Source organism: Solanum lycopersicum, chromosome 1 (genome assembly GCF_036512215.1).
Source record: "Solanum lycopersicum chromosome 1, SLM_r2.1".
In the NCBI taxonomy this organism is placed as follows: Eukaryota; Viridiplantae; Streptophyta; class Magnoliopsida; order Solanales; family Solanaceae; genus Solanum; species Solanum lycopersicum.
Genome location: NC_090800.1, coordinates 41,290,679 through 41,316,282, shown reverse-complemented (window position 1 = coordinate 41,316,282; position 25,604 = coordinate 41,290,679). Strand labels below are relative to the sequence as shown.

At 34.5% G+C, this 25,604-nt stretch overlaps 3 protein-coding genes across 4 annotated transcripts; all 3 read left to right on the top strand.

The window, feature by feature from the left end:
- Positions 1-2,546: 2,546 nt before the first annotated feature.
- On the top strand, positions 2,547-3,119 carry LOC138341979 (uncharacterized). The gene has a single exon (XM_069294165.1). It carries the CDS (start codon positions 2,547-2,549, stop codon positions 3,117-3,119), a length of 573 nt encoding a protein of 190 aa, XP_069150266.1.
- Positions 3,120-11,103: 7,984 nt separating this feature from the next.
- LOC101254024 (uncharacterized) lies at positions 11,104-19,727 on the top strand. 2 transcript variants are annotated; one of them, XM_004228901.5, is made up of 7 exons: positions 11,104-11,589; positions 11,888-11,964; positions 12,063-12,197; positions 14,244-14,298; positions 14,404-14,491; positions 18,137-18,235; positions 19,116-19,727. In XM_004228901.5, the coding sequence occupies exons 1-7, from the start codon at positions 11,297-11,299 to the stop codon at positions 19,242-19,244; spliced, it is 876 nt and encodes a 291-aa protein (XP_004228949.1). In that variant the 5' UTR covers positions 11,104-11,296; the 3' UTR covers positions 19,245-19,727. The 2 variants fall into 2 exon arrangements, with proteins under 2 accessions (XP_004228949.1, XP_010318135.1); XM_010319833.4 differs by lacking the exon at positions 18,137-18,235 and having other exon boundaries at positions 11,115-11,589.
- A 3,819-nt stretch (positions 19,728-23,546) lies between these two features.
- On the top strand, positions 23,547-24,712 carry LOC138341974 (uncharacterized). Its single transcript, XM_069294160.1, has 3 exons — positions 23,547-24,041; positions 24,147-24,269; positions 24,440-24,712. The coding sequence occupies exons 1-3, from the start codon at positions 23,547-23,549 to the stop codon at positions 24,710-24,712; spliced, it is 891 nt and encodes a 296-aa protein (XP_069150261.1).
- The last annotated feature ends 892 nt before the right edge of the window (positions 24,713-25,604 follow it).

The window sequence follows — 25,604 nt, the reverse complement described above, 5'->3', positions numbered from 1 at the left end:
GAAGCTTGAAGAAGAAGACCAAATTTTCAAGTTTTCTACTCAAATTGGAGGCTAAAGTCTTGGTTAAGGTATGATTTATTTCACTCTTGATGTTACTTTCACCAAGAGGTTCTTTCAAAGAGATTTCCAAACTTCCCCAAACTAGGATTTTTCTCTACACATGGGTCTTCTTTGAAAAACGAAATTAAGAATCAATTGTGATGAATTATGGTCAAAAAATGTTGTTTAAGTATACATTGACGGTTTATTCTTGTTATTCATCAAAGATTCCCATGGACCCATGTGTTTTGTCAATTTCATGAAAACCTTGAATTGATATGGTGAATTGTGGAAATGATGAATATGTTGATGGACTATATTGATGTTAATTATGTAATTGGTTCTTGAATTACCTTGTTTTGTGTATTAGTTATGCTTTATTGGTTGATTAAAGTATGATTCAAAGTAGTTCTCATGATTATAATAAAGTGTTAAGTGAAAGATTTACTCACTTGAATGAGGTCTCTAAAGTGAAAAGGGTAGTTCTCACTTATTAATACCTATGAGCTATTATTATAAGATGCTCATATAGAAGTCTAGAAGAGACTAATGTGAACTTGTAAAATGAGTAAAGATGATTACTAAAGGGAATAAATGCTAAGCACCGAAAGGGCATGTAAATGAGATGGAGGTCTCACGTTAGCAAGTCCTTCCTCCCATATGGGTTTCCTCAGGTTTAGTAAGTCCGGATTCCAAAGATTTGTGTTGTCTCATGAGATGGAAGCCCCCACGTTTAGAAAGTCAAGGTTTTCAGTAACAATCTCCTTGACCCTTAACTATGTGCCCACATAGGACTCTAGCTCAACGGATCCACTTAGATAGCTATGTATGAAAGCTTACACCTTAGGCAAGTGTTAACCCTCTCTTCTTGATGTGGGAGTTGAACACTGGATTCCATGTAGCTCACATGGTCTAATGTCAATTATTACAACTTCTTTCCCTAATGTAAAAGTAAATGAACAAGTTAAGTATGTGAACTCTTATTAGGGCTTTTCTTAAAGGTTGCTACATAGTGTGAGGGAGGGTATGTGACTTCTCTTACACATTGCACATGTGGGATCCTAAGGGATGATCTTAGTAGTGTTCTTGTATGATTAAGTTGATTATATGTTATGTATGTCAAGTTATGTATGGTCTTATGAATCAAGCATGTATGATGAAATATGAGGTTATGTCATATGTATGATGTAAGTGACTTAATGTGATACTTAGCTTTGGATAGGGTTATAGGGTTCTATTCTTTGCATTGCACAAGTATTATTTTAGGCTGCTTATATATTGGGTTGATATCATGATGGGTTGACTTATAATGTTCCATATATGTGCATGTTAAGGTTATTTGATACTATGCATGGTTTTGACTAAATTGTCCCTTTTCTCTCATACATTAAAGATTTTATGCATAGGAGCCATACTTATTACATGTAGTTTGTAGTAACCCATGTTTCTTCCCTTTTCCCCCCAACATTGTAGGTTTCGGACATTCAAGATCTTCTAGGCCATTTTGAAGGAAGACTTGGAACTCTCCCAAGTTATTGGTGAATCCTCAAGTTCGGGAATGTTGTCATTAATCTACTCTAGCAATGCTGTTGGTTATGTCTAAAGACACTTATTCTTTCCTTTATCATTTGACTATTGTTGTAAGGCTATATGTGGCATATTGTACTAGTGTAAGGGCTACGCCCAAATTCTTATGTTCTATGATAGATGGTTTAATGTGAGACTATTATTATACTATCTTATGGATTGACTATATTGCATAAACGAGATGTCTATGTACACTTCATAAGCAAGGAGTCTATATAAACTCCTTATATGATAAGTGAGAGGTTTAAGTATACTTCATTATGTAAAAGTTTTAAATTTTCCGCATTTTTCTACCTATGATATGTGATTATGTATGCTAAGGATTGGTCTAAGTCCTCTTCTAGGACGAAGACGCCGGTTACGTCTAGGGGGTGCTCCTCGATCGTGATGTGCTGCCACCACCATCTTCACCGAATTCACTATTGTTTATTCTAAACAAAATTTTAAACTCAAAGGCCCGATGGTTTGACTCAAAATATAGAACAGTGGGAGATAATTAATATGGCTTTCATCACAGGTTTACCAAGATCTCGCAGGCAACATGATTCTATTTGGGTGATTGTCGATAGAATGACAAAATCAGTCCACTTTTGCCGGAAAAGACTACCCATTTAGCAGAAGATTATGCTAAGTTGTATCTTCAATAGGTGGTAAGACTTCATGGGGTTCCAATATACATCATTTCAGATAGAGGTGCGCAATTTACCGCACAATTTTAAAAGTCATACCTAAAAGGTTTAGATTCAAAGGTGAACTTAAGTACCACATTTCATCCTCAAATTGATCGGCAAGCAGACCGCACTATTCAGACCTTAAAGGATATGTTTAGGGTGTGCGTAATCGATTTCAAAGGGAACTAGGATGAACACCTACCTCTCATCGAGTTCACTTATATTAATAGTTACCACTCTAGCATCCAAATGACTCCTTATGAAACTCCTTATGGGAGAAGATACAGATCTACTATTGGATGGTTTGAAGTTGGTGAAGCAGGGTTGTTAGTGCCAAATTTAGTTAATCAAGCTATGGAGAAGGTGAAAGTTATTCAAGAGAGATTGAAAACGACGCAGAGTCATCAGAATTCCTGCACTGATGTTTGGAGAAAGGAGTTAGAGTTTGAAGTAGATGATTGTGTCTACTTGAAAGTTTCACCCATTAACGGTGTTATGAGATTTGGTAAGAAGGGGAAGCTTAGTACTCGGTATAATGACCCTTATAGGATATCAAAGAGGGTAGGTAATGTAACTTATGAGTTGGAGCTACCGCAAGAGTTAGCAACGGTTCATCCGGTGTTTCACATCTCCATGTCGAAGAAGTGCATGAGCGATCCTTCATTGATCATACTAACTGAAGATATTGGGATCAAGGATAGTTTATCTTGTGAAGAGATTCCGGTCCAGATTCTAGATTGCCAAGTTCACAAGTTGAGAATAAAAGAGGTAGCATCACTCAAAGTCATTTGGAGGAACAAATTTGTTGAGGAATATACTTGAAAAGACGAGGAAGATATGAAGAAGATATATCTACATCTCTTTGAATTCGTAGAAATTACAAATTAAGATACTAATTCTTTTCTTGGTATTTATTTATAAGTTGGCATATTGTTCTTGCATTTGCTTGTTGGGTGTTTAAATGAATGGTTGCATGTTACACTCTTAGCCTAGTAAGAGTAATCTCATTCGAGGATGAATGTTTCAAAAGAGAGATATTGTAACGTCTTGCGAATTGAGATAACTGAAGAAAGTTAATGATTATGAAATAGTCGTTTTTGGAAAGAAAGAAAATCTGGAAATATTGTTAGGTTAGAGTAAATTGTGTGTTGGTCAATTTCAAACGATCATAACTCCTAGATCATGATGAGTTATGTGTAATTATAGATATGGTAGGAAAGATCTTTGAATAAGCATTCCAACTTCGCCGAGTTTGCGCGACTCTGAGTTTTAATGAGTGAGATATGCCCTTTGAGAGTTGGGCTATTCAAATAATAGAAGTCCAATCCGGATTTTTGAAGGGTGTTTTGATCTTTTCCTTACCCAATTATTTTAATTCATTTTTAGGAGTTTAATTGGGGTAAAGTCATAGTTCAATCCATTTAGAAAAGTTAGAATTCATGCTAGGGCTTGGAGAAAAGAGCAAAGAGGAGAAAAGAGAAGAAAGTTCAAGATTTGTCAAGAACGTTCAAGAATTGCTTGTGGACTTCGTAAAGGGGTGATCTATACGAAGTATGCGAGATCACATAGCATTGGGTTAGTTCACCCACACGCTAATCATGATTCAATTTAGTGAAGTATGTTAGATTTGAAAGTAAATCCTATGAGTTCTTGATGATAATTAGATTGAAATCTTGTAGGTTCTTATTGTTGAAGTTTATTGAGTTTGATTCATGATTTTAATTGTGATTTTGAGTAGAATCTGATGTATTTTGATGGTTTATTCGATTCTAAATGGGGAAAGAAACGTTGGAGTTTAGAGGTTTTAGAGTTGAAAAACGAGAAAGAAAAGTTGCCAAACACCTAGGGAGGGTCTTGGGGCGTCGCGTCCCTCTAGCCCCAAAGAAGGCTTTTGAACTTTGACCGTTGGGAAGCCACGCCAGCCAGAGTTCCCCAAGTCATTCTCTGAATTTTAAGGGCTAGCACCCTGCGCCTCTCAGAGCGCCAAGGACTTTAGTTCTTCCCATTTATCCCCCATCTTTTCATACTAGTTTCTTAGCAATGTACTTATGTTTTATAGTTGATTCCTACACTCTAAGGTACATCTAAACATTATGAAATCATCCATAAACATGAGAACATGAACCTTTGAATCCATTATTCAATTCAAGGAAAGTTAGGAGTCAAGTGTAGAATTTAAGAAGCAAGTCAAGAGAAGATTTTTTTTAAAAGTTTTGAAAAGTCTTTCGCAAACGTTTTAACATTATTTTAAGACTTGAAGTTCAAGTTGAGTAAAGATTAAAGAGTAAACATTGAAGTTCCTTGCTTCAAATAGTATATGGGGATTATATATTCCCGATGAGTTAAAAATGTTTTCACATTTTAGCAAGAAGGGAACATTAATTCCAGAAGAATTTTTAAGCTAAGTTTTGAGTAATTATCTCAAACCAAAGAAAGAAGTTTGTTTTAAAAATGCATGAGCTTAAGTATATTATGGATTGGTATGAGCACCGATATGTTCATATTAACTCAAGTCTCCCTAAACCATGTATCAACATGGATAGTAAAAGATAATACTTTTTAGATGAATTCTTAAGTGTACTTTTAGCATAGACTAGTGATCAACTTAGTTAAGGCATTCTATATGACGACAAAGTATAGGACAATTCTAGTAGCGTGGGCAAGACGTTGTATCACCACTTAAGCTCATAGTGGTGGTTATCGGTTAGAAAATCTCCCAGAGAAACTATATTGCTTTATTATATGAGTAAAGTTGAGTTTGTTATTGCACTTTCTTTAACGAACTAAGTTTTTTTTCACTATTTTACAAGCTTTATATATATTACATGTGTTTTATTGCTTTATATTGAGTTAAGTTATTCAAGAGTTGAGTAAAACCAGGGTAAGTATTCCTTTCAGACTCTTTTCAAGCCTATGTTGTGTTTAGCATTTCAACTTGCATACTTGTATATTCAATGTACTGATGTCAGTTGGCTTGCATCGTCTTATGATGCTGACACATGTAATCAAGATTAACATTCATGCCTTGTTGATCCAGTTGAGCACTTAGAGTCAGTTGGTGAGCCTTTTTGCATTACAGAGACCTCCTTTTACTTTGCTTTCATCATTTCATTATTAGGATGTTCAGGGGTCTTGTCCCGATATCCATCCTTGTTTTAGAGGTTTCATAGACAATTAGTAGTTCAGTTGTCTTTACATTATCATTTCATATGTTAAGACTTAAGTTGCTATTTTGGCCAAGTTGAATGTTTATAAACATTCTAAGTTTTATTTTACTAAATAATTAAGTAAGTGTATTTGATCATTGTAATTGTAACAACCCGCAAGTACATTCTAGAAGTTAGAGCATCCTTGTGTCGTAACACGGCAAATAAGACTTCAAGAAGTCTCATCAAAGTCACTCATATCATTCATTGCATAATAAACATTTTAAAATGAGTAAGAATTTAAACTTTCTTTACACACGAAGAACTCTTTCTATAATCAATACGCAAGCGGAAGACTTTCATTAAAACATTAAACCTTTACAACATCTCACTGAACCATCTAAACTTTGGTGTATGCATCGCTTGGGACTAAGCCCATATAAGACATAAAATAAAGATAAAGATATAAAGAAACATGGGGATATTATCCTCGAATCGAGAAGGACTCACCAATACTTCATCTTCAACCCTTAGAAACCTATCCATCCTCCATGATATATCAAGACTTGCAATTCCCTAAACTTTAGTCAAAAAGGGAAAAGAAGGGGTTAACACATTAGATGCACTAAGTATGGAAGCCATGCAAAAACCATGAAAAAGGGACATTTAGTAAATAACATGATTTTAACGAATTGTGATAAAAACATCATACTATAATCATAAGAACAACATTTAACACCTTAGAAACACATAAGAAATCATTTAAGCAATTTATCACATTTTTAGAACAACTTCACAGTAAGCAAGTCCACTGTCACAGTGAACTCCTTCACTGTTATAGTGAAGCTTATCAACTTCACATAGAGCACTTCCTAGCATGAAATCCTCTCACTAAAAACTATCCTAAGACTCACTTAAGTAAGACAAAGAGAGACCGCCCATACACCCTCTCTAGGCACACCTAAATGATCCTTAAGACCACCTATAATGAGATATACACACTTACAACACATCAAACATATAAACATGAGATCCTCCTACCAAAAGTGATTCTAAGGTTCACTTGAGTGAGTTATGAAGCGATTTCCCATACAATCCCTTACACACTTCAGAGATCCTATAGAATACCTAAGATAGAATCATCCTCACTTAATACAACAATAGACATATACTATGACATTCTCCTTCCAAAGGTTATCAAAAGACTTACTCAAGTAAATCAAGAAGATAACGTCCATGATTGACCTCTTCAAGATTACCTAAGTAATCCTTAAGACTACCTAAGTTTGGATCATGTTTACATAGTCAACCAACTTCCCTAACTAGAGTTATTCTTAAGAGTTATCTAGGTAAGAGATGAAGTGACCGTTCTTTTGCCCCTTTCACACCTTAACTAGAAAACCCTTAACTACTTTAGATAAGTACTTATTCATTTAACATGCTTTCTTAACTTAATTCATTACATTCATTAGTTCATTTAAGACTCATTCATCACATAAGTACATTCAAGTAATGGTCTTGGACAAGACCTAGGGACTCTAACTAACACCTTCAAATCCTATTATGCAATGTCTAGATAGTGTCCCATACCACCACCTAAACTTCATAGAACTTCTTTGTTGCTAGTAGGCATCCCACATGATGATGAAAATAGGCAATAACTGACATAGACCATGATATCTAAACGTGGAATCTTGAGTTCTAACCTACTCCGATGAGGGTGTTCTACTTGCCAAGGGTAGAACTAGGACACATCCCATGTAGGCACATGGTTAAGGAATACGACGGGCTTTTATGCACTCTAGTCTCATTCTCAAGTAGAGCTACATTGTACTCTAGTCTCATTCACAAGTAGAGCTACTTACCGTAACATACTCACTCAGTGCTAGCCTTTGTTTTCATAGAGTTATTTACATTAAAGGTTCATACAAATGGGTTCCATGTCTAGTTCATAACCCAATCACATTCACCCTACCAAAGAGGTCTACTAGGGCTACCTTACAATGGTGACATAGATAGCTCATTATGACTTCTCTAAGAATGATATGATGTCGTTCCAGCCAATCAACCCTAAGTCCATCATCCTTTACATGGAGGATACCATTACGACTCTCAACTTCAAAGTTCGTAACCTTACCACTAGGTTTAAAGTTCCACGTACATGACCTTTATAACATCATTTAAGGTCTCACATATCATTCATTCATACATTACAAGGGTGAACTAATCTTACCTAGTCAAGACATCTCATATTAACATATCATTCATACATGTATCAAGTAAGGGACACAAGTCTACCAAAACAAGACACAACATTCTTTACTTTATGTCATCCTTTGAAGCCCTTAGGATTGCCCCTTTAACCTTTATGTCATCCTATACATTACTTTAACATCATCAATATGACCATCATAGACTCATATAGTCAAGTAGGAACAATCATGCATCAACTCTAAGACTACACACATGAACACATAGTCATAGTGATCTCCTAATAAACATAGAAGGAACACATACTTTCACATTACTTCAAATGTAGATATATATGCTCATAATTCACATAAATCAACTACACAAATCATCATAGTACTTCAAGTAGTGCCGACAAGGCCATGATCATCATAATACATAAAGTAACGCCGACAAGGCCACATCAATTCACATAGCACTTCCACCATAAGTGGATCATACCAATCATCATTGTAATACAAAAGCTATACATAATATTAAAAGAGTTAGGGCAACATACTACCCATTCAATCTCACCACTTTAATCCAAAGCTAAATCATCCAATTCCATACCAATAGGCCCTTACCCATGGCCATGAACATCAATTCAATTCAATAACCATAATACTCAATGAATATAGGTCAATTCAATATAGATTTATCAATCTAATACAACCTATACATCAATTGAATACAATCCTTACAAAACTACACTAGAATTCATAAATATTAAGTCAATATCAATTCAATAAGCTTAATATTCAATGGATCTAAGAATATACAAAACTCAATTGATAAAATTGAAACAACCTATAAATCATACAATCATAATCTATACATAAATCAAATGACCATAACAATCTACACATGAATTCATTAATTCAAAGCATGATTACATAACACATATTTTAGTCAAATTGAGAGATTTGAGAAGGTCAAGGGATCATGGAGAATTTTATTGGAAAACATCAGTTATACATTAATAATATCATATCTTAATGTTTGAAAACGTTTCATGCAAGAACCCAAGACTTAGAGTAGAAATTTGACTTTTTCATCTTTTTGAAATCTTTGAAATTGACTCTAAGGTGATACCAAGACTTAAATGAAGAACTCTCATACCTTACTAAAATAAACCAATGATAATTGAAGAAGAATCTCCATTGAAGATCCATCTTCAAGCTCTATCTTCAACTTGAGCATTCATGGAGGTTTTTGAAGAAACTTTGGAAGGGAATGAGTTTTGATATAGGTTTTAGGGTTTAAATGAGTGTTTGATGACTTATATACTCTTAAAATACCTGTAAACACCTAAAATAAACGTCCTCCAATTTTATAAGACTTGTGGTGAATATCCCCTAAAACCCCAAGTCCTAACAAAAAACTGCCAGATTTTTCAGCAACATCGATGCCCTATCATTCGACGGTCCATGGGTGAGACCACGCCCCGTCAATGGGGTTCATTGGTTGCTTCTGAAGCTGCTCAACCTGCAAACTACATGGCTCCATCGATTCCACCCATCGACGGGCCGTCGTCTGGTGGACTGGCCATCGTTTGGGGCAGTCGATTGCCACTGCATGACAGTGTTGAGATCCAAGCTGGGGTTCTCCTTCTAGGCCCCTTGTGGGTCCTAGGTAGAGTCATACCCAGAAGTTAAACCTCTAAACATGTACCTCTAGGTATTAGGAACATCTCCAAACAATTTCAACATAAAAAATGTCAGGCAACATGCTAAAACACATCAAAACTCACAAGGACGTCTAAAGTCTATCTTTCAAACGTCACCGAACGTTCTTGGACGTTTGACCTCCAAACTTTACCAAACTTAACATGCTGAATCTAAACACTATTATCAACCATATAAGGACCTTATAAACTCATTAATCATATATAAGAACATGAAAGCATATAAGGCACATAGGTGAGTGGTCGTCGAACGTCTTGGTCGTGCTTTGACGTTTGACTTCTATCTTCACCAAAATCTTGAGACACTGCCTCAAACATAATTTTAAACCATATTAGGACTTCAAGACTTCATGTACACACACATTAGGCCCTAGTTTCACCTAAGTCATTTTGGAGGTGTTATAACAATAATGCTTAGAGTCTTTCGTTGAGTAAGTAAGCCAAACCAAGGGTTCACTTGGTACCAACAATGGTTCTCGAGTGCCATTCATGTACAGGGTGTGAGCTCGCGGTGTGACAAGTACCTAGAAATAGAATGACAATTCAAAGAGTACTAACATGATTTGATGTCGCAAGAGCCCCACTTCTATTATCTAGCAATGGTTTGTAATTTTCTTAAGACCGCGAAATTGGTTAGTTGGACTTAAGCAACATCTCGAGAGGTAACACAACTACTGGAAGTGCTCATTAGAGAGTACATGTAAGCATCATTTCACAACCTATAAATTCAAAAGTCCAAAACATACCTTAAAAGTTTAGGGATTCGTCTATAACAAAATTGAGATTTATAAGTAGCACCTTTTAGATCAAAATTCAAAAACATGGATTTTAGTATGTGTTTTAGGAGTCCAATGTATGGATTGTAAACCCTTTTACATCCCATAAATTTAGATCATAGAACAACTCTTGAAACTTGAAATTTTCTTGAGTTTTACGAACTATGTTTTCGACTTGTAGTTGGACCTACAGATCATAAATGAATCCCATAAATCAAACTTTAGAAAGGTAGAAATTGAGTCTTGGGGTATTTTGCTAGAGCTCCGCCATGAGGTGAGCCTCGAGGCGAGTCCCAATAGAGTCTTTTAAGACAATGATACAAACTTATGAGTATTTTAAATGATTTTTAGAACTTATGGATATAAATCATATTTCTTTAGAAGTCAAATAATTTTCCGAAAATTTATGACCAAATGCATGGCGAAACATCATCAAAAACTTCAACAAAAAATGACTTGTCAAAAATATTTAGAAATTTATGGCCTAACACTAATGTAGGGCTATGTATTGGTCTGTTCGATTCAATTTTGAAGTTTATCAATTTGACTTATTAGCTATCGGTTTGCAGATATGCTAACCATTATAAAACCATTAAGACATTGACTTATCAGTTATTGGTCTATCGCTTATCGATTTAACCGTTAAAATTTGACATAAAAAATCATTGAAAATCACTTAGAATTAATGTGACAAACCAAATGAACCATGCACATGAGTTCACATATTGCACAAACACTTTTACATGGTAAAATAACCAAGAGTTTGAGACAGTTAGAAATAAAAAATTAAACTCTAAGTCAAGGACTTTATATATAAAATAATATAAATATAATTATTTAATTTACTATAAAATTATCGATTAACCATTAAAAAAGAAATCAAACCTATAATCCGATAATAACATAGAATCAAAATCTTTACCAAAACCACTAAACTAATAAGCCATTGGTAAAATGGATGAACCAATAACATTTTTTTGGGTTGGATTTTAGAGAGCCCTAAGGTAACATAGTGGAAGTGGGAAAAGGGGCAAAAAGGAAAAACACCATACAGCTGCTTCATATCAAAGCGAGAGAGTGCAGTGTGTAAATGGATGCACCATTATCCATAACCAATTGAAGAGCAGAGTGAGTAATTGAATTAAACTTAAACTTCCGCAAATGGAGGCAGCTTCTGTGCTCAGCTCTTCTTCTACATCCTCCTTTTCTCTTTCACATGTGCTCTTATCTTCCTATACCTTAAAACCCCATGTGAGGTTTATCTTCAATTCTCTATCAAAATGCACTAGGGGTTCTCCTTTGCTCTTTTCTTCCAACCACAGCGTTGAAAGATTCTCTCTGCTTCGACCTTCAGCTCTTACTTTCGAGGAAACTGTTGATACTTTTTCTGTGCAGCCCAAAATTGACAAGAGTGGCAGATTCTGTAGTCCTAGAGCCGCTCGAGAGCTCGCTCTGTATGTCCTTTTCACCCTTTCTTTACAGATATATTGACATTATTTTGTAATTAGGGTTGCAAGACTACCTTTTCTTTTTCCTTAACCTACCAAGTAGATGGACATATTTTTTCTTTATGGTGGTGAGAAGACTAGAACTAAGGATTTACCCGTACGAATGTAATGCTTTAGGGTGATTCCTTATGTTTATGAATTGAATTGACAAGTTTGTGATATCCATAGCTAAAGTAAATTGATTTATAAGTTAAATGTACCAAATGTGTATTATAATTCTGTTCCATACATATTCTTAACTTAGGATGACAATATATGCGGCATGTTTGGAAGGCTCAGACCCTGTTCGCTTTTTTGAGAAACAGTTGAACATTAGAAGAGGTAATGACTGGTTCTATTTCGCTCCTTTTTCTAATTTTAAAGAAATTGCAGTTTGATTTTCAATCTTAAGCTAATAATTATTTGATTTTGGAGCGTAGAACCGGGATATGAATTTGATAAAGATTGGTTAATGAAGTACAATCACATGAGTTTTGGAGGCCCCCCTGTGAAAACTGAGACGGTTGAAGAAGCTGATGAACTTCTCAAGGCTGATGAAAATGATTCTGTAATAGGTATTTACATGTGTCTTGCATCTTTGGATCCTCAATTCTTCATGAACATATGGCTTGGATAAACTTTCTAACACACAAAGGCAAGCATAAAGTTAGGTTCGTGTTGCTTACTATAGTTTTCACTAGAAGGCCATTAACTTAAGCTTAACATCTTTACTCTGTTGCCATGTTTTGTTTTGGCATTATTCGCCAACTCCATTTTTGTGCTCTCTGGTAGTTATTGATAGTCCTGCCTTCGTTAAGAGACAAATCAGTTAATGGCCTTCACGTGTATGTTCGTTTCAGTCATCACTTCAGTCTTTCCACCCATAAATGTACTTTTCCCAGTTGGGGTTGATGGGTATCCTGTCATTGGTTGCTTAAGAAATTTTTCCTGTACTTGAATTTCATGGATGAATATTCCTGTTCTATTTTTCTGTGGGGAACTTCACACTAGACACTGAAGTATCTTTTTGGTGCTTCCTTTTTTAAGTAATAATGTTGATGATTTTTTATTATTTTTTGTATTGCGGACTATGTGGTTCTTCTTTAAACTGTTTAGGCATCTTGAATAACTATTGGATGTGTAGAGTCGGTTCTATGATGCAACTATGTATCTTCTAAACTAGTGGAGTTAAGTGACTTGTAGTCATAGGATAAAAAGGTATACTATGGGTTTATTTTGATTTAAAAAAAAATATCAACAATAGTAATAGGATGTAGTCTCTGATTTTGCTGTCCTTCCCAAGCTGAAACTGAGGTGTCAGTATCTTCCCTCCAAAAAAATGATGTTAAAGAGGAAAAAACTACTGGTTTCCCTGGGGCCAAGGACGCTTTCGAGCTATTAGTTACATCAATAGTTGGTGTAACACGTATTTGATTTGGTTGTGCTATTTGTTTTTTAGGCTTTGTCGCTTCTTACTTCTTGAAGCTGTCTTATTTGTTTACTTTTGATTCCTAAAGTTTTAGAGGAATGTTATGCACCTCTTTCCAATTAATAAAGCATTAGTTACTACTTGGGGAAGCTTTCGAGAGTCCTTTTTATCTACTAAACACTTTTTGATCCCCACTAATAATTCCTAGCATGGCTGATTGCTTAATTACGGCTTCTCAAATACTTCTCCAGGAACTGTTTTGCAAGAAGCCACATAAGACTGTTCTTCTCCAAAATGACATCTATAGTAAATGTTCCCCATACGTGTATATGGTTTTTAAAAAAGAAAGAGAGAAGTATTCCAACACCCCTAGACTTGGCGAAAACTATAAGTTTCCTCTCAAGTCTATTGACAGCCTTAAAAACACCCCTTTACTTGACTAACTGAACTTATACACCCCCCCAATCTGCCACATGACATAGCAAATGATCTCAAACTCTTGTAGAAGCATGAGATTCTTAATGAAAAGGCAAGAGAAGTGTTGAAAACACCCCTAATCTTGGAGAGTATGTAGGGGTGTATTCCATTCATGTAGCTAGATTAGGTGTGTATTTAAGTTCCAATAGTTGAGTAGAGGGGTGCGTTTAGAGCTGTCAACAGTTACAGGGACGAAACTAATAATTTGTGTCAAGTTTAGGGGTGTTTTCAATACTTCTCTCAAAAAGAAATAATTGCAATGAAAGAACTCTTTGGGAATGACCTTTTGAAGACAATGGAAGTATTGTGTATTAACAATATTTCGACACAGGCTATATTTCTTCATATAAATAATCACATATATTGAGTACAATGACATGATGAATAGGACCAGGCTCCACCTATATCCCAAACCCAATGCAAACGATGCTATTGGGGTCTAGTTCCTCCTTGAGATGGAATAATAACTTTTTTTCTTCCTCAATCTCCTCAGAGGTTGGTTGAGCATTCAAACTCCGGAGTCTACACTCACATAAAATTGTTGTTGCATTTTAGTGATAGTATCACTATGCTACGCTTGTGGTAAATGGTTTTAATCGAAACGTTTGAATGCAAAATTCTGTCTCATATTAAAAGATGTGGAATGTTTTCATCTCTATCATTTTCCTATTAGCTGATTTCTCCATTCAATCCGTTGATTTATTCTTTCTCTCAGAAGCTGAAGTTCTCTCTGCTCCACCAAAATTGGTGTACAGCAAGCTTATTTTGCGGTAAGCTTATTGATCATATGACTCTCTTTATGTAGCTTATAGTTTCTACTTTCTTCAGATTATGAACATGCTGGTATAACCTGATAATTTCTTGCATCTTTGCAGTTTCACACGGAAACTTTTGGTGGCAGTTGAAGAAAAGTGGGATAGTCACGTGCTTGTAATTAATAAAGTTGCACCCGATAATTGGAAGGTTGGATGTGTTACTTGTGTCTTTACATTCTTACTCTTAGCTATAATATGCACCGTAGTGATGGCACTTTGAAGTTTGGGATTCTTTCTTCCTTAAACCCACACAGCCACATTCTTGCCACCAATTCCAACTTTTTTGAATGAAATTCAGATTGAAGATGATAAAAACACATTGTCACGTTTCTCTACTTCCACTTGAAATATGACAAAGCATTCAGTTCAGTCAGAAGCTTGTACTGTGTGTTCCCATGGGAGCCTCAGTATCACTTTGAGAAAAATCTTTCATACTATAAATGAAACAATGCTATATCTTGCCTTCAATTTAATGAAGAAAATTACAATATATGTTTCTTGATTAATAAGCTCACTTGTGGTTTGTCACCCTCTGTGTACAGATGTAGACAAGCTTGGGTTTAGGAAAATGTTCAAGTTTGGGAGATTTTATATTTGTAAAGCAACTATGGACTAAAAATGACTGGGAAAATAGATTGGCTCTTGCAACATGTGGTATGTTGGTTTGGTGGGCACCCATGTGTTCAAACTCTGCCACAAACAAAATCTTGCTATTTAAGTGCGAGAAGGGTGGAGGGGTGGGCTCATTATCCACCGAGTTTCAAACCATGTGCCAATGGGCCTAGGGATTTTTTTAGTTATCAAAAGAAAAGGTTAGCTCTTGCCCTTCTTTTAAAAAGGAATAAGGGATAAGGGCCTGAATATACCCCTTAACTTTGTCATTTAGAGCTGATATACCTCCTGTTATAAAAGTGACATATATACCCAACTGATACACAAATGGCTCACAGGAAAAATTAATTTGAAATTTTTTTTTTTATTAAAAAGAAAATCCATGTAGGCGTATATTTGTCATTGTCACGTTATTTATTTTTTTTTGACTTTTTTAATCCAATGGTTAATTTGAATTTATTATTTTAATGGTCAAGTTTATTTTTCACTTATTTTCTTGTAAAGTTTATTATTGATACCCAATTTTTTATTTTATATATAGATATAAAAACTAAATTACAATATTGTAGCAAAAAAGTAGTTTAATATTTTTTCTTTTCCCATTAACACATTTTTTTATAAATTTCTCTTGTTTTTTCAATAAAGAGTGAAAGAATAAAAATGAAATAAGAATAAGAAACTCAAATAATAACAATCAAAGAAGTAAAAAATAATGTATGTGTGGGAAAGATCAAATATATGGTTAAATTAAAAAAAATAAAAATTTAAAACTAATTATATCACTTTTGTAACGGTAGGGGTATATGTGAGCCACTTTTGTAATGGTAACGGTGTATGTGAGCCACTTTTGTAATGGTAGGGGTATATGTTAGCCACTTTTGTAACGATGCGTATATCGGCTCTAAATGACAAAGTTGAGGGTATATCAAACCCTCATCTCTTTTTAGTCAATCTAGGGTGTGTTCGGTATGGAGAAATAAATTTTCCTATATTCTTGTGTTCAGTGGTTGAAAATTTTGGAAAATATTTTCTTTAGAAAAATAAGCTGCTTGAAAATAAGTAAAACGAGTTCCATATGAGGGAAAACAAGTCGCATTTCCTCACCCTCACAACCCCTCCATCGCAGCCCCCACCACCTACCCTCCTGACCTCCACCCCACCAACTCCCCCGGCGCTACCCCCATCGTCATAATTTTGTCTTCGATACATACAAATATTTCTAGGATAATATTTATTACTTGCATATCAAACACAAGAAAATAAGTAAGAAACCACTTGTTTTCCTAGAAAAAGTTTTCTTTGGAAAATATTTTCCATGGAAAACAAACAGATTTTGAACTTATTTTTTCATGTTTGGTTGGTGAGTAGAAAATATTTTTCGGAAATGATTTTTAGTGTTTGATTTATGAATGAGACATCTTTTATTTTTACTACAGTAGAAAATAATTTATGAAATCGAAAATATTTTTTAAAAACAATTTCTATTTGGGATTGTGGTGGGGGTGGGGGAGGGGTAGGAGTGAAAAAATAAAAATTTGAACTTTATATTATTTTTAAAAAACAAAATTAATTCTTTTGGGGGTTGGGGGTGGGTGGGGGCTGGCCGGGGGGAGGGAGGTAGGAGTTTCAATATGAAAATTTGAAGTTAAAAATATTCTTAAAAAGCAAAATTATTTTTATGGGGAAGGGGGGGGGGGGGCTGGCCGGTGGTGGGTTGGTGGGGGTCAGGAATCGAGTAAAATAAAATAAAATTGATTTTTTTTAAATAAAATTTATTGTTTTTCCCCCAAAAAATGTAATTTAAAATTGGAGGAGAGTTTTGGAAAATGTTTTCCTTAATTTTTGAAGGGAAGTCATTTTCCTTAATTTTAAGGAAAATGAGTTGATTTGGAAAACATTTTCCAAAATTTTTGTTCCAACCAAACATGAGAAAATTGGAAAACAATTTCCAGAAAATGTTTTCCTTAATACCAAACACACTCCTAGTCTCCAAAGTTTTCTGTAACCAGCCTGTCTAGTCCCTCTGCCAAGTTAGCCCTACAAACTTAAGTGAAGCTGTGCGACTCCCCTTCCTCTACAATCTTGCTATGCACTTTCAAACTATCTACACACTGACCCAGGTTTACAGAGTGTGAGAGAGTGGTTTTAGGATCTAGCGGGAGGAGGCAATGAAAGAAAAGAAGTGAAAACCAAAGAGGATGTTAAATTTCTTTCAATTTGGTCAACTTAGTGGATAGAACCGACTTTTTAGTATTGCATGAATTCAATGTTAAGTGAGCTGTAGATTAAGTATAGTTCAAGAGCCAAACCCGTTTGCCTGTACAGATTCTCTTAGATAATGTTATAAATTTAATCCACTTCGTCATTTAGTGTTTTTTGGATAAGTTATTGCTCTTATTGTATCAGCTGTTTTAAGTCTCGAGGCGTATATGATTTATGCTGTTGCGTGATTGTTGGGTGCGGGGACAGGAGGAATTGTACTAATTCTAGCAACGGATATGATTTGTTAAAATTCAAGTGAGAGAGAACAATTTGCAATTTATATATGTCAATTGATCTTCACTTCATTAATTTGTAAAAGCTAGGAATGTTTAATCTTTCAGTTGACTTGATCTGTATCCAATACGCACACGTCCCTACAAATAACAAATTTGCAAAACAATAGAATTTAGCAATATCCTTGTTAGGAACTGAGAAACTCTCCTAACAATAGATCTGTAAACTTCAAAGCACAACATAGAAATAGGAATAACACTGCAACTTTTATTTACTGCCACCAACTAACAAATAGAGTAAGTTTTACAAATAACAAATAGAGTATACTTCTAACAACCAAGGTATTTCGAGGAACATTTAACCTCTAAATCTGCCAGAGAAAATCCTGTATAAAAAACTGTTGGTCGGCCTAGTACAATATCACAAAATAACTTCCTATACAGCTAAACTGCTAGATAACTGCTAGAAATACATTCACAATAATTAATAAATAAAACAGTTACGTTTAAGCCTTATTTTTACCCTTCCTGTGGTTATAGATTCTAGTAACAACAGGTCTAACAATAATTTTTGTTCCCTCCAATTATCAATATTACCTCTTTCAAGCTAGTATTTTTTCTTTGGTATCTTAGAAGACATAATTTGTTAATATGTCTGGGATCAATGCCATAAATTTATCTTCCAGAATGAGCCAGCAGGCAGGATCCTGGAGCTTTCAATTCTTCATTTAGCAATGTCTGAAATATCAGTATTAGGAACACGGCACCAGATAGTCGTCAATGAGGTATTTTCTCTCTCTAATTTGGACAACTCTTGAATAACTGGACTACTTAACCTCCCTATTCTCCATGCATGAAAACCTGCGAGGCAAAGTATTTCTTCTTGCTTCCTTTCTTTATTTTCTATTGATCAACTTAGAAGAGCTTTTCCATTGAGGTTGATTAGTGTGAAAGTAGAAAAAACAAAGTTACTCAAAAGACAGGAACAGTGGCTTAGTTAAAGATGTGAATGGTTTCATAATGATGCCTCGCATTTATTTGAGATGACTTAAAATTCTCTCTTTTTCTCGGTATATTGCATGAACTTGCTTGAAACTGTAATATATTATGAATGAGGTGAATGTTTCATAATGATTCCACTTAGGATTTGAGACGACTCCAAATTCTATTTTTGAGTTCTCTATAGAGATGGCATGAAACCTTGCACACAACAATAGTCTATCGACAAGCTTTCCGGGTTTTGGTCTAGTGGTAACAGCAGTTTGCGATATGTAGGTTAGGTGCATGTTACTGCTTTGAACCCTGCTCAGATAAAAGCATGATATTTAAGTGGGGTAGGGTAGTACGGCTGGCCTATCATCCACCTAGTTTGGAATTGTGCGACATTGGCCCTCGGAGACTTCTCTCGGTTATTAAAAGAAGTCTTTTCATCAGTGAGCTGATCCACAATTTTACAGTAAGGGCAGAATAGTATGACCTTATTATCTGGATCATTTTTAATGCATATAATATACGTAGTTCGAACTGAAAGTATGTGAACCGTAATAACCCGCCTTAAATCAACTTTCCCTTGTAAAATCTTCTCATCACTTGACACTTTTGTTTATTGAGTACTTACTGAGCTGTGAAACTCAAATAAAAAACATTGTTCTCCCATTCTTGAAGGCTGTTGACCTTGCAAAACGATTCTGTGATGGGTCAGCACCCCGCATTGTAAATGGCTGCCTCAGGACATTTATAAAGGATCTTGAAATAGTAAAGGATGCCCGAGTTAACCAGTCTCTGTTTACTTGAAATGTCCAATATCAAGAATTTGATGAATACTCAAAAGAGTTATCTTCAACCTACATAGACATTCTTTCTGGGCATTCCTTGCAAAGCTATTAGAAGAGATCAGCTATGCCTTGAGATCCAGCTTCCAGGACAAATTTGAGCTTCAGCCAATACAAGGAAGAAGTATATATATATCAAGATGTTAACGTTGCCCATCCTAAAGTGTATGGTTACTATGATCATGCCCATGCTGTAAGCAATGTGTATTGTATCGCCTTATTCATTCTGTAGTCTCTGTATTTCGGTAGTACCAAATTTTCTGAAGGCATTAAGCCTGATTTGGAATTTCAGTTTGTAATAGCTTTTTCGCATGTTGCTGTTTATGGGTTGAAAATGAATATTATGTGTGGATGATGGAAGCTATAGGAAGTCATTCCTTTTATAGGTAATCTTAACTTATGGACGGATATGATATTTCTTAGAAGCATCTTTATTTTTAGCCTTCTTTTTCTTGTTTCTACTTACACGTAGACATTCGAATACAAAATGTTATGTGAATTGTACTGTTTATTTGGACTTTTATCTAATGGAGATGAAGACACGAGTCTTTAGATCATGTGTATTTCCCAAATATTATACATCACTCTCTCTCCTTCAGTGTACTGATACACTTTAAGAAGTGGCATTTCAAGTTATACCATATTTGAAAAGTTTGTACCATAAGAGCCCGTTTGGATGGGGCTTAAAAAAAACTTATTTTAAAAATAAGTAGTTATGTGTTTGAATAAAAATGCTTCAGTTGAAAAGTTGTTGATGTGTTTGATAAATAAGTGCTGATAAACATTTTTTTAATCAAAATGTCTAAAATACACTTAAAACTGTTAACATGATAAAAAATTGATTAATTTAAGATTTTTATACTTAAATTAAAGCAAAATTAATTTATATTTTACATTCATAAGTAATAATATTTCATATCATTCACCTATTTCTTTATCATCACAATTTTTTTTATTATAATAATAATAACAACAACAACAATAATAATAATAACAATAATAATATTAATATTAATAATATTAATGTTAATAATAATATAATAAAAAAATTTAGGGGAAAAAATGAAATATGGTTGATCAACATAAAATAACGTTTAAGTTAAAAAAAAAAAAGAGCATTCCTCACATTGCTTTTAACTTTTGACTTAAAATAAGTCATTTTTAACTTAAAATAAGTCACTGTAATAACTGTCAAATACTCTAACAAATCAAAACTAATTTTTAAGTCAATTTAACCAACTTTTAAGCCCATTCAAACAGGCTCTAAAGCCCTCATAATTTTGGCTCAATTTGACTGGGTATTAACAAGTGAAGGAAGGCTTTTTATTTCCAATCGAGATTGCTTTGGGCTGATCTAAGGGTAATTAATGAACCTGCATATAACAATGCATGTACTATTTTGAATTTTTCTTTTTATTGGGCAGATCCAACTTCCATCTAAGCTCGATGTTCCATGTAAAAAAATTAACAAATTTTAAAAATAAAAAAGAAACACAACATTTATGGATTCTTATCATCTATTTTGCTCATGCATAATTCAAAACTTGGGATCTTTTCTTTAATGCATATAAGATGCTGATAGCCGATGAAGTGTTTCATTCGGGTGGTTTACTAAAATTGCCAAAGGCATCCACCTTCTGTAAATTATTTGATTGCCGTATTGGATTGGATTGGAGTTGCTTAATGAGTCTTTTTGTTAAGCCAATTTATTCTAATTTCAAAAATTTAACTTAGCGCAACTACAATATTAATAACATTTCTGACTTGTTTCTTGGACTTATGATTCAAGACAAGAATTTTATGATACAAGAAAAAATATTGAATGCCAAATGGTTTCTTATTTTTCATAATTGATGGAGAAAAAACAAGCTTAACCAATAAGTGTGGTCTGTGGATGATAAGAATTAATTATTTTGGAAGTCATGTACATCGTATACAAATCTATACTTAACAAGTAAAGATTGTACTACTATTGCAATAGTAACTTTTATCTATTTGATTCTTTAAGTGGATGTTTTTATTAATGTTACTTGAATTTAGTGTTGGAATTTTTTCATATTTTGTGATGTATATGAACTCATGTTCATTTCGTATTATCATTCCAACTGCTTCGTCTACTATATGAAAAACGAAGAAAATATTCATAAACACAAATGATTGTAACGGACCAAATTGTGTACCATTTTCAATACTTCGAGGGTATTTTAAACCCTTTTCCGTATTTAAAAAGATCAAATTATAGGGGGTTAAAATATTCAATAGGAATCTGGGTTACTTGGAGGAAATATTACACGTCAGTGCCACTTATTCAAGTGGGGCGGGTTTAGTTAAAATGGATAGGTAATGGATGGGTTTAAAATTATTTTAAATAATTAAATTACAACCAATGGTTGAGTGCCACGTAATTAAAAATTATTATTTAATTATTTTTAATTTTGGTCCATTAATGAAGGGGTAAATTTGAACCCAAAGGTGGATCTGAAGGGTATTTGGGGGCCAATAGGTGGAAGGGGGGTAATTGTGTACCATTTTCAATACTTCGAGGGTATTTTAAGCCTTTTTTCGTTTTAAATATTCATGGCTGATGTGGAGCGAAATTTCAATAAATTATTTTTGGTAATTGGGCGTGTTAGATGAACCTTCCCCACATAGAAATTTTGACCAATACACTCCAACCCAATTACACGTCAGTGCCACTTATTAAATCATCAAACCTAAAAACCAATTTCCCCCCAAAACACTTCTAACCCGTTTCTAAACGAGAAAAACCTAAGAATCTCTCCCATCTAATGACTTTTACAGCTGAAATTATTAGATTTTAAAGTGATTTTGAGTGTTTTGTTGAAGGAATCATCGAAGATTGCAGATGATTTTGGAGTTCATTCACGATTTTCGAGTTGACGAGTGCGAGGTAAGTTCATTCCCTAATTTCTATGTAATTTTATTGTTGTAGCGGTTGTGTGTTTTTAATATATGTGTTTAACCTGTGTTTTTTATTGATATATACTGGGTTTTAGCATCAATGTGGTTGTTGTTGTTAATATTTGGATAAAGTTAGGGTTTTTTTATTTTTATTGTTCATAACGTGTCAAAAAAATTTTGGGGCCTTATTTCAAGGAATCTTATGGACGCCATTATTGTAACTCGTTTTAATCATGGTGGTAAGTTTATGCAGGACAAAACTGAAATTACTTTTAAAGGGGAAGTCAAGGTGGAATATGTTAATATCGACAAGGACCACTTCTCAATAATCGAGTTACTTTTTTACACTACACAATTAGGGTATATTATTGTTGGTGGGTTCTGTGTTAAAGACCCAACAAAAAATGGCTTTATTGAGGTGGACACTAATTTCACTTTAGTAAATCTCATCAAAGACCTAAAAGATGGTGACTTTTTAAACCTTTATGTAAAACATGTGGTAGATGATGTAGAAGTGGTCACAGCGGGTTTGCTTTGTGGGTCTGTCATTGAAGAAGACTTAGAAGATATAAATGTGACTGCAAATGAAAGGTTGAATCTGAAAATGTTAATGTGAGAAGTTGAGCCAGGGGATATATCAGATCTAGATGTAAAATGAATCGAATCAAATGAATAAAGTAGTGATGACTCTCAAGAGGATGCTATTCCTAATGTGGATGACTCTGAGTTTGATAAAGAATTAAGATCTCTTAGAAATGAAAGGAGAAACAAAGCGAAAAAGAAAAACCTACTCAAACTGAGGAAATAAAGCTTGGAACAGCTGGTATTGATAGAGACTTTGAAGACATAGGAAGGAATAAGGCTGCTAGATACACTGGAAGACTAGGGGTGATGAGAAATATATAGATAGATCAGAATTGGACAGTGAAGACAATAGGATGAATTGGATTCAGAATTTGTGAAGGGTGTTGATTTACCAAGAAGAAGAAAAAGTAAAAAGGTAAGATTTGATCCTGATTGTGTTGTAGCAATTTTTGAGCTTGGTATGATATTTGAAAGTGCTGAACAATTTAGAAAAGCTGTTGCAGACTATTCTTGTAAATATAAAACTAGGTTAAAATTGAAGCCTAATGACAAAAAAAAGAGTTAGAGTTAAATGTGAGGACAAGAAATGCAAATGGTTGCTGTTTGCTAGTATAGATAAAGATTCTGGTGATTTTGTTGCCAAAAATTATTATCCTGTGAATGTATGTCCTCAATCAACCAAGAACAAGTTATGTACATCTAAGTTTGTTGCAGAAAAGTTCAAGGACGAAATTACATGTCAACCATATATAAGATTATGGGAAATTCAGGAATTGGTGAGAAAAAATTTGGGTTGTATGTTGGAAGAACTGTTTGTCATAGGGCAAAAAAGAGGATTATCAAGGAGTTCTTAGGTGATTGGAAGATGGAATTTTCAAGATTGTGTGATTATGCAGATATGATTAAACATACTAATCCTAGTACTTCCTGTTGGGTGAGGACAGATAGAGAGTCTCATCTAGGAAAAACTCTGTTTGTTTACTTCTATGTTTGCTTTGATGCATTGAAGAGGGGTTGGTTAGAAGGATGCAGAAAAATTATTGATTTTGATGGATGTTTTCTGAAGGGTTCTTGCAAGGGAGAATTGTTGGTTGCTGTTGGTAGAAATGAAAATCAACAGATGTTTCCATTCGCATGGGCTGTTGTTGACACAGAGACAAAACATAGTTGGAGTTTTTTTCTCAAGTACTTGATAGAAGATCCGAACTTAGACACAAGACATGGACTGACTGTTATGTCAGATATGCAGAAGGTTAGATGGTTTTTGTATTGTATCTTGTTCTTTTTATTTTTTTCTTGTGTTGCTAATACTTTTTAATGTTTGTTCTACAACTGGTTACATAGGGCCTTGTACCAGCTTTATGTGAGTTGCTACCAGATAGTGAGCAGAGAAGGTGTGCTAGACATATCTAGTCCAACTTGCATCAATTATGGAGTGATGAAGAAAGAAGGAAACAGTTCTGGAGATGTGCTAAGTCAAGTTTTAAAGTGAAATTTGAAGATGAGATGGATAAACTCAACAATTTAGGTAATAAAATATGTGAGGACTTGTTGCATTATGAAAAAATTACTTGGTGCAAAGCATATTTTAAAGAACATTCTAAGTGTGACATTGTTGAAAACAATACGTGTGAAACTTTAAATTCTTAGATACTAGTTGCTAGACATAAGGCTATCATAACTATGTTAGAGGAGATTAGGCACAAGATAATGGACAGAAATATTGCAATGAGGCAATCTGCTGAAACTTGGATCTCAAATATCTCTCCTATGGCTAGACTAGTACTTCAAGAGAACAAAGATCTTGCTAGATTTTGTGAAGCTAGATTCAATGGTGATATTGGGTATGAAATCTTAGATGGTCAATACAGACATATTGTTGATATAGGAAGAAGACATGTACATGTAGAACATGGCAATTGAGGGGCATACCATGTCAACATGTTGTGCTTGCATATCAGTAAAAAGGCATAGAACCTGAACATGAAGTGGTACATTGGTATAGGAAAGAGACTTTTTTTTGAAGGCTTATAACCATTTTTGTAACGACCTATTTAGTCGTTTTGAGCAACAAACTTCAATTCTGGAAAAACAGGCTGAGGCGACGGACCAAACGACGATCCGTCATGGGCACGACGGACCGTCGCAGGGTCTCGTTTCAAAACACTTAGAAAATCTGAAATTGGGTACTGAAAATCGACTCTCTGAACTTCGTGACGGAATGGCAGGACGGACCGTCACAGGCGTGACGGACCGTCATAGATTGTTCAGTGGAAATTGACTCTCTGACTCTTGCGACAACCTGCAGGACGGACCGTCGCAGGCACGACGGCCCGTCACAGGTTGCGCAAATCCCAGGCAGAGTCAGATTTCTGGTGAAGTTTTAAGGGACGTTTTTGGACTATTCTTTCCTTAATTATAGATTTCGTGGGGTTATATTAATAACTAAAATTCTTGAGGGGTTAAAAGAGGTAACCCTAAGTTAATTAGTGGGGTATTATTGCCATCTTTTATTCTTAATTATATACTAATTAGGGTAAAAGAAAGAGGATTTGAATAAAGAAAATAGAAAGAACAAGAGAGAGAGAGAGAGAGAGAATCGAACGAGAAGGGAGAAACAAAGCTTTGGGAAAATTCTTGCTTGATTCAACTCTTCGGTGGAGGTAGGTTATGGTTTTCATGCTATTCGTAGTAAACTCTTAATAGCGAATGATATGTGTTAGTAGTATTGTAAACCTTCTATATGCTTAATTGTATGCTTGCATGAATGATGTGATTATGTAATTGTGAATAAATAAGCATGATGAAGCTATTG

Bases quoted from the DNA above. Each gene is read 5' to 3' on its own strand.
- LOC138341974 (XM_069294160.1), top strand. From the start codon at position 23,547: ATGGGAAATTCAGGAATTGGTGAGAAAAAATTTGGGTTGTATGTTGGA. The intron at 24,042-24,146 runs GTTAGATGGTTT...GCCTTGTACCAG, and splicing joins TTATGTCAGATATGCAGAAG to CTTTATGTGAGTTGCTACCA. The intron at 24,270-24,439 runs GTTTTAAAGTGA...TTAAATTCTTAG, and splicing joins CTGGAGATGTGCTAAGTCAA to ATACTAGTTGCTAGACATAA.
- LOC101254024 (XM_004228901.5), top strand. From the start codon at position 11,297: ATGGAGGCAGCTTCTGTGCTCAGCTCTTCTTCTACATCCTCCTTTTCT. The intron at 11,965-12,062 runs GTAATGACTGGT...TTTGGAGCGTAG, and splicing joins ACAGTTGAACATTAGAAGAG to AACCGGGATATGAATTTGAT. The intron at 18,236-19,115 runs GTATTTTCTCTC...CCATTCTTGAAG, and splicing joins ACCAGATAGTCGTCAATGAG to GCTGTTGACCTTGCAAAACG.
- LOC138341979 (XM_069294165.1), top strand. From the start codon at position 2,547: ATGACTCCTTATGAAACTCCTTATGGGAGAAGATACAGATCTACTATT.